Genomic DNA, 9,953 nt, shown 5'->3' on the forward strand with positions numbered 1-9,953 from the left:
TAATATATTTTTACACCCAAAAAGTGTTAAATTTATGACGAAAAAAAGTTAATCGCAGCCTCTTCTTTTTCTCAGAGTACCTATTTTGTAGGTCTGAAACCCATCGGCTTATTTTAATAAAGTTGTTTAGCAGATCAGTTTATAGAAAAAAAAAGAGTTATGATCTCGAACTTAAACTAGCCTTTTTTGTTTTGTAATTTGTAATGTCTACCGATTTACAGACGACTTAAACCAATTTATTGATCAAAAATTGCATAAAGTCTTGTTGAAGAAATACGATTGGATATAGAATAAAAAATAAATTAGCGGATAGACTTTGAATACCGTTATTAGGAATAATTCAAATCAAAATTCAAAGTCCCTTTGAATTAGGCTTTTCAGCTGAATTCTGCTAACCTTAAAACGACACTCGCGAGGCAGTGTCATTTCCATATATTTGATTAGAACTTTTTCTTCGAGAACTGCTGACCGGCCAGCAGAATATTTTTGGTGATCGATTCAGCAAAAATATGCTGAAAACTCTGCTTTTTTCAGATAACTATGCTCGCTAGGAAGCGCCTAGACACCTTCTATGACTTATTCGAAAACAAGAACGATTCATGTTCGAAGAATCTCCCTATGACGATCGATTTATGGCCCCTATAAAGTTTTTAAAAATTTTATTTGGAATATTGAAGCTAATTTCTTATGCTTTTGTAGAAAAAAAAATGTCAAAATTTCTTCAATATTCTAAATATTGACATAAATTGTGTAAAAGTCATTAGGGTGGAAGGGGGGTTTTTGAAAACCACAAATTGCAATCTCCAATTGTTTGACCTATAGGTTCAGATGCGATTTGATGGTTGGATGGAAAAATGTAGAAATAATATTTTTCAACAAGCGTTAAAAATTGAGGGCTTTCTCTGTAGAGTACGACCAATATCAAATTATAAAAATAAAAATTTCTAGAGCAAACGCACAAATTAGTGGGGTTTCCTTGTTTATTCTATCGCGTATAGAATAAACAACGAGGCGTCTGTGAAATCTACAGAACATCTTTTTGGTTGGTTGGACGTCCAGGAAGTTCTTGGTAGTTAGCGTTCCTCAACTGTTACCCGGACATAAAGGATGGATTAGCATAACCATCAAATGTGCAAGTATACAGAGAAAATCCTCAACATTTGATTTTCTACATATTTTGTATGATATTTTGTCATTAATATCATTATGTCCAACTTTCCAAAAGTTTTTGTCCAATTTTCCAAAATTTTGTCCATCTTTTCAAAATGTGTTATTTTTTTTAATTTCCGTGAATTTTCGGATTATTCGGTTACAGTATTTAATAACAACTGTTACGATTCTGTTAAAATATTTGTCAAAGAATCCCATGATACAAAAAATGGTAAAAAATAATTATTTATTTAGTTTAAATTGAAATTGAAATTGAATTTTTTCTTAAGTGTCTCGCTTTCCAGCATTCACCCTATGCAAATTTTCTGTATGAATAAAGCCATTTCGCGCGGTTTTTCTCTGTCTCGAAAATAATCATAATTTTGGGACCCCCTGTAGCTAAAACTTTATATCGATCACATCCTGCTTACCCAGTACCAAAATTACATAAATGTTTTTTGATTGAATTTCAATTGAAATTATTTTCTATTACACTTTTTAGCTTTCGCACCCGCATGCGTCCATCGCCGTCTTAGCTTTGATTGTAACCTTCAGAAGCAAACGATGGAAATATCCCTTCTCTGGTTGTATGTTTCGGTTTTACGATATGTTTTACATTTCATTTTAATTTGAAACATATCCAGGTTTTCAAACATTCACTAACCGCACTATAGCGTCGGCCGGCTGATTTTAATCGGCTCATACGTCTAGTTTTAATAATTCTCTCTATTGGAAGTAATTTCTATGCCAGTTACGCGTCACGTACACCCCACATTCAGACAGAACTCGTCATAGAGTTCTTGAATAATTAAAATGGTGCATCTCACAGTGTCGATGATCGATGTCGGGCATGACTTTCCATTTAAATAGCTGATCGACACAGCAACTTCCGATGATGATATTATATATAAGAGATTACGCGACTTGTGTCTCGTCTACATGCTAAAACTAGTTCCAACTCCCACCTTCCAAAGCCGGCTATTAGCATATGAACTGATGGTATAGCTTTTGCCTTCGTGATCAGATCGTGATTTTAACATAAATTTCATCTATATTATTTTGTTAAGAGCCAATAAAAAATGTCTTGGGCTTATACATTGCGTCCTTTAAAGATCACCTAATAAATTATATCGAACATTCAAGTTTAAACATGCTTTTAATTTAGTGATGAATACTTTCGCGCCATAACTCTTCGGTTTTGAATAAATAAAATTATGTATTGCTATATACAAACTATCACCTTCACCAAATGCAGTTATAAAAGAATAAGCTCAATAGCATGTGAGCAAAAACATGATCATAAACGGTGCAAAATTGCCTAATAAACTTAATTCATTGCGACATAAGTTGATAAGTTTTAGAGGTCAAGTTGAGGAATTTATGCGCTTGTATATTAGAAATTGTCTGTTATTTATAATTTATATAACGTTTTAATAACACAGATATATAGACAGGAAAAGTCGGGCATTTTCCAGAGTCATTTTGGGCAACATTGCCGGATATAAAAATTTCTTTGGGATTAACATATTGAACTTGATCATGATGAATTATTAATGTGTACATATTTTAATAAAAATTCTAGCTATAATGTTTTTTTTTAAGACAAATTTTGTGCTAATATTTGGATATGAGCCGGGAAATTAAACAAAGCACAAAATTTGCTATAAAAAAACTTATTTCATAAGTTGCAATGAAGTCAATGAAGTCAAGCCCACAATTCTCAATTCTCTTTAAGATTTTTTTTGGTGAAGACGGTATTATTCTCGGGGTCTTAAACCTTCATTTTAGTGCTTTGTTTACCGTAGAGATAGTTCATGTTGGAGTGAAAAAAGCAGAAACGTACAACTCTTTGTGCTCCACCGAAAAAAAAATCCATAAAATACTCTATGGATTAAACTGTTCCATAACAAATATATATCTATGGAGATATTTGTGGAATTTTTGTCAGAATTTTTATCATTCGCTTTTCCTAATAATCTTTAGGATTATGTGAATGCAGATAAGTTGCTCTTAGGTGTGTTAATATCTCGCCAAAAATTTATTCCAAATCAATCATTTTGCGTACTTTTAATCTTTTCAAGTACGCCACTCTTGGTCAAAGTGCTGAGGTTAAAGGTTTAGAATTCAAGATAAAAAAACATTGATCATCTGCGTGAAATGCAAATGATCTTTTCAGTCGATAACACACAAAAACAAATATTTGTTCTGTCAAACTAAACCAAAAAAAAAGTACATTAACAATTCATTTTCAATCCCACTGGCACACGTTCAAATAACTTTGTCCAGTAAATATTGACCATTAGTTGTTAATTGTACTCCCAGTCGATGTTAAGATGATCTATGAGACATTCATGCTCTATTGTTGAACCTCTTGTAATGACATTTCCAAAATTTATTCCTTACATCCTCTGCTTAAATACACGTGTTAATTAGCCGAAGGTACACAAATTAGGTAATTTCTGCACGAAAAATGAGATACAATGAAATACAACGGAACAAATATTTGAATTCAGTCATCTCTCAACTATTCTTTTTTCTTCACAAACCATTGGCGGTTTTTCTTCTTTTTTTTTCAAATTTATATTTGCCAACAAATCACCAAAAGAAAGAGGTACATTCTAATGAATTGTGTGAACTTTTTTACCCTAACGTGATTCCCAATGAGGTAAATGATAATTAAACCTCTTTGGCATATTCAATCATATTTATGCCATATGCGCTTTCAAACAATGATCACGCTAGCAATTCCCGCAATTATATTGCTCACTTTTGTGTTTTACAGCCTTTTATTTAACTTAAACTGCATCTAATGTTATTTCTATGAAAAAAATGACATTTTTCGTACTTGAAATGAGATGATATTCTATTTTTATTTCTGTAAAAATTGCAAATTTCTTGCAGAAATGTTTGGAAGAAAAATTTCAAATACTTTCGAATGATAAAATTTTGTGTTAGTAAAACTGTTTAGTATTCAAATTACTTTTGACTATATATGAAATGAGCTTGTGGGAGTATGCGGTATGTTCGGGTTCATGAAATTTAAAATAATTTTAGAAAATGATTTTTATTTCAATCTGATGGTAAATTCAAATTGAGAATCTAATGAAATTAAAAACGCTCAAAGAAGTGTGAAAGAAGGTGTGGTTGTTCAGAAATAACCTACTTTAGAAAATATATTTTTGGGATACGCATTTAATGGGAATTGAGATGTATATTTTCAGATAGCTAATGCCCAAAAGGAACTTCCTAGATGTAATTATTTCAAATATATTGTTAAGATTTGTTTAAGAAATAAATTTTGAAATAAAATTGAGCGAGACTGAAATTTACTCCTTTGTTCGTTTACTGTTCGAACTTAAAGAGAGAGAGAGCAGTTATATAATTCACTTTTTCCAACTTGTGACACGTCTAGAGGTCAAACGGTAAGAGATATCGACTTTCCGTTTTCGATGACCCCCACATAAGTCAATACAACCCCTTGGCAAGTTGCCTGAAATTTGAAGTCATTTTCTCATACTTCGATTTAAATTTATATGGGAATTTTTTTGCGCTCGCTGCCGTTATGCTAAATATTTAAAAAGTGAGAAGTTTTCCGTATTATAATATACCTTTCCGTGAGTGGTTTTGATCAAAGAAGGAGCGCGGGAGATACAGAGGGCTATTAAAGCTTAGGTATCAAAGTCCCGTAATTATATAATCTTAATCTTAATCTTAATGGAGGGATAAATATACTAAATTTTTGTTTAAATATTTTTTTTCCTCGGAGCACTGTGAACTCAGTCCGAGATCAATTTAAGAATTGGCTTCAAATAGCTCCATATAAAAAGGACAACTTGCCAGGCTCTTGAGTTAATATCTATGACAGTCTTTTTTCCATTTTCCAACCATCCTCCTCCTACCCATTAAAACCATGTTTTTGGTTATTTCGAAAACGTCTACGAATTCTTTCAATTTCGAAAATGTTTTAGAGGTAGTCAAGGCGCATATTTGGTCCTGGAACATATATCTCTCCTTGGAAATTACAAGGGACCAACTAATTTTTGGCCATTTTTCAGGAGACAGCATGAAAGATTCAACTTTGTGTTAATAAATATCTCAATTTAATAACTAAACAAAAACAACTTATTTCTTTTCTATTTGTATGAACACTAATATAAACATCGAAACTTTTATATTTTTACCTTTTAAAATATGTTTTTTAATGAGTTAGCTCCTTGTCGTTCTAAATTATGTGCAAATTTTGTTGAAATTAGAATGAAAAGGGATCAACTTGCTTGAGTTACTCCCCTGTTTCACAAAAATTTGAACGATGAATATATTTTGTGCCCCTTTACATCAAACAAAATTATGCAAGTAATCAAAAAGATTAAAATTTTGAAAAACTTTTCTAATAACGAAATTTAATGACTTATATATCATCTGAAAATTTATTAAATTGTTTTTCTAAGTGCATTAGAATCTCAAAATCGCAAAAAAGTGAGTTGACCCCTTGTAATTTTCAAGGAGCGATATGTTCGAAAACCATTTCGATATAGAATTTTCGAAGATCGGAGCTTAACCACTATGGAGAGCTTATTTTCCAACCGATTTACGTAAATTTGATTTTTTTTGAAAGATCTGGAAATTTCTAATTGACTGCATCGGTCACTGTCGGTATGAGTGGATATAAGTACTCGTAAATGATATACTTTTCTCGAATTTACTGTTTTATTTGTTCGAAAGCTTGTTACTCCTCATACTAAAATATTCTAAAACCTACTTTTCTTAAGAAATTTCTTATTTCGGAATGACTTTTTAAATTTATCAATCATTTTAATCGGTAGGGGAAAGTGCTCTCCCTTCGAACATTCATACCTTCGAATAATGTGAATTTCTTTTGTTTTTCGTAATAGATTTACATTAAATTATCACGGAATTAATCAACAATTGATGATAAGCCAACTAATATTTAATAGAAATGTGTAAGTTTCTTAGGATAACTAAAAGAAAATTCACATTATTCGAAGGCATGAACGTTCGAAGGGAGAGTACTTTCCCCTATGTACCCACAAAGCATGGGAAAAATTAATACACGGAGCTTTTTCCCGTGACTTCGAGCACTCCGCAAAGCTGGGACGCTTTGCCATCTCTTTTGATGAAAAGTTGACTGATGATGGCCCTTGAGCATTTAAAAATAAGTGGAATTGTTAAGAATCTCAATTAATTTAAAAATAAGAACAATTCATTAGGAAAGAAATGTGACTATATCTTAAAATAAGTTTGTATTTTGATTATCTAATTGCATTATAATTTCTTTTCTTTACAAGGAGAAGGCTTTCAGGCTTCGCATACACTCTGGCTTCGAACACTTCAGGTTTTTTCCTTCCAACTTTCTTCAATGAACCTGACCCACTTTTTTTTAAAAGAAATGTGTGATATAAGATTAGCTATTAAAATATATTGTCATAGGTCAGTTTTATTAAAGTAAAATGAGAATGAAATGTTCGAAGCCAGATGTATGTGAGAAGCTTGAGTGCCTGGCTTTTTTTTAGTGCTATTATGCACTTTTCTTAAGAATATATAGCTTTTTATCTATAGAGAGAGATATGCCATTAGTGGCACTAATGTGTATACTTTTTTCTTATTATGCCTTCTTGGAACTTTCACAAATTACATGCAAAATCTTCAATATCTGTACGCTATTTCCTGATGTATCATCTGCTCCCTGCTCTAACGCTTTAAGTTGGATTGAAATAAACCTACTTCTAATAAATTATTTTATGGTAATATTTCAGAAGCATAGAAAATTCAAGAGAAAAAAGACTCTGGTCAGACAAATGTACAAAGTGTGAAAGCCACAATTTCAGAGAGATTGAAATAAATCATTGAAGGATTGGAGTTTTCACATCAATAAAATTCATAGAACGCTTCACTGGCTTAGAAAAATGTCCTTGTTACCCTTTTGGTATTATTTATATTTTAAGACAAAATGTAACTTTAACTTATTTTCAATTACTTCCAATGTACGCAACTCTAGCAACATAAATTTTACATTAGTATCACTGGAGTATAATATGTGACCTCTAATCTCGCAAAGTTAAACCTTTTAATTTTCATCGATACTTTTCTTTGGATTCTAAAGCGATGAAAAAATTTGTAAAGCTATAAATTTGATTCTAAGAAAACAGAAAGCATTAGGGGAAAGTGCGCTACCTTCAGATGATTTATGCTTCGCACAAATATTTTTTTTTCAATTTGTTATAAATGAATTGATATTATATTAAGTGATATTATATTTTAATAGCTAGTCCAAAGCCTCAAATTTTCAGAAAAATTAAATTGTCCGTAGCTTGAGTCGTCCGAAGGTACCGCGCTTTCCCCTAATTGGATTGCAAGAATTCTTATCATCCTTTAAATGATATAATTAAAGATTATATGCAACATTAAATCATATGGTTTGATAAAAACTTATTTCCTAAAATGTTATCAAATCCTACATAATCCAAAACAATATTTTCATAAGCTTTTTGGTAAGAATATTAGTTTCGGTTTGAAATAAATAGTATGAGGTATTTGTCTCTTTTTTGAGTGGGAGAAAATTTCTATGTTGATTTATAAAATTATATATTGCAGTTTTAGAAATTTAAACAAGTTTAATTCTCACTATACATAAAAATTGTATTTAAAATAAATTATAGATCTTTACACGATCTTCAAAATGACGACCTTCATAAAATTTTTGGAAGTTATAATTAAAAATTTCACTGACACTTTTAACTTAATTGCTACGCAGCGAAGATCGCCCTAAAGACAAGAATTGACGCGTTATTTATAATTTAAATCCGCCTGGAAAGTTTATTGAAAATTCCATGAGAAATTCACAGGGGGAGACCCGTATATAAATATATCAATAAACATTTATAAAAATCTGTACCTTGAGTTGATTATTGTTATTATTCATATTTCCTTTTAATCACTCTCTTACACTTCACAGCACTTCATCACTTGCAAACTCTGCAATTATTTGAATAATTGTTTCTTCTCAAAAGAAAAATTCCAAGAAGATTTATCACTTTATTTTTGGTCGCACACTGGACAATGGGGAGTATTTTCGATGATTGCAGAAAATTCCCTGAGGTCGGCTGTGCCGCTTTTAGTAAACACTGGAACAGAAGTGTTCCATCGAACGTCTTTCCTAGACTTGGGCTGCGCTGGAACTGACTATCATGAACTTCAAAGCGTGAATCGATCGCGCTCGCGCGGTGGTTTGTGGCGGGAAAGCCCGCCCGAAGATATTAAAAAATCTTTAATACAAATTCCACTTCTTGAATATCGCAGCCCCTTCTGTCTCGCTTCAAGTGGACTTTTTTCCTCGATCTCTTTTCTTATAAGCCATCAAATGAGACCAACAATGAGTATTTTACAGATGCTTCGAACAAAAAAAATCCGTATAGAGAGAAATGTTTCAATTACATGCTCATTATCCCCATTTTTGTGCTACCGTGCGATCCACTTCATTTTTTTTCACTATTGAACTAAGGGAAGAACTAACGAAGTGGCTGTGAGATAAAACCGTGGGAAATTTATGCTCAATTAACGGCAGAAGAGATTCATATTGAATCACCGATGAAATTGTTCAAGCTAAGTCTTTGGATTATTTTAAGTATATTTACTTAATGCCTATGTATAAAATTGTGTTTGCAATTTGAATTTATTTTCTCATAACAACACAGAGAGAGAGAATGGCGTAGTTTGCAAGAAAATCATACAAGAGTCACAAAATCTCTTGTGCAAATTCTATTAAATTTCAAAATACTTCAAAAATTATTATTACTATTTACTGTCTATGTGGTTTGAAGTAATTTTCATTTTCATTTTGATACACTGTAAGAAAATATTACAAAATGTAATGCCAAATTACATACATAATGTCCGTTGAAATTATAACTGTCAGATCTGTCATTTCAAATTTAAATTATAAATAACCGATTTCAATTCAGCTGAAAACATATGTATTTTCAGCTGAATTCTGTCGACCTTAAGGACAGAATCACATTCGCTATAAAATACTCATCGTCACCGTCAAAGCCTCACCGTATTTCGTTAATTTACGCATTTTCATTACAATTCTTACGTAAATTCTTAATTACCGTATTATCTTATTTTATACTCAGTGACACTCACTCTTAGAAAAGTTAACACATGATTACTAATGAAAATTAGTTGTTCGGGCGATTATTATGAAATCTATTTTAAATAGTTCTTATAATCTTAAAACATTATACTCATAATAAATTTATTAGTAGTGAGAACATAAGGCAATATTTACTTGTGTTAATTAAATGAAATCGATATCCCAACTTAATATATTGGTCACTAATTCCTTTTAGTTCTCACAACCAATGTAAATAGATGGGCCTATATTTTCATAAAGTTCTGACAACTTTTTCAATAGTAAAGAGTTGTCTTTGTTACTAATTCGTTAAAGCTTTTCGAACTTCAAGCAACCACCGTGCTTCAGTCTAACGGAAGAGGTGCATGTGAAAGGATGTCGCGTCTTTCAAGTCCCACTATCTTAAGGGAACTTTATACTTTATATGCCAAATTTTCCTTGAGTAATCAGTGCGAATCTCAGGTGAATATTTTCTGAAATCCATTTATCGCTTGTGATTGTATCATGGATTTTGAAAAAATTGGCTTATAAATTATAGAGTGTCCATAACATAGTAATATTGTGCATCATTTTACCTGAAAACTTCCGTTGAATGCTAATGCTCTTATACATGAATTTGTATAAGAAAATGGAACATGGATATAAATAGCAT

The 9,953-nt window shown here is 31.5% G+C and overlaps 1 protein-coding gene across 1 annotated transcript in view; it reads right to left on the bottom strand.

Moving 5' to 3' along the window:
• LOC129803097 (long-chain fatty acid transport protein 4-like) overlaps positions 1-8,351 on the bottom strand; it is a 36,065-nt gene extending 27,714 nt beyond the window's left edge. The window contains exon 1 of the mRNA XM_055849437.1: positions 8,063-8,351. Coding sequence (XP_055705412.1) covers positions 8,063-8,089 — 27 coding nt within the window. The 5' untranslated portion in view covers positions 8,090-8,351. The remainder of the gene's footprint in view (positions 1-8,062) is intronic.
• Positions 8,352-9,953: the final 1,602 nt, after the last annotated feature.

The sequence above is a fragment of the Phlebotomus papatasi genome, chromosome 2, assembly GCF_024763615.1.
Source record: "Phlebotomus papatasi isolate M1 chromosome 2, Ppap_2.1, whole genome shotgun sequence".
Lineage (NCBI taxonomy): Eukaryota > Metazoa > Arthropoda > Insecta > Diptera > Psychodidae > Phlebotomus > Phlebotomus papatasi.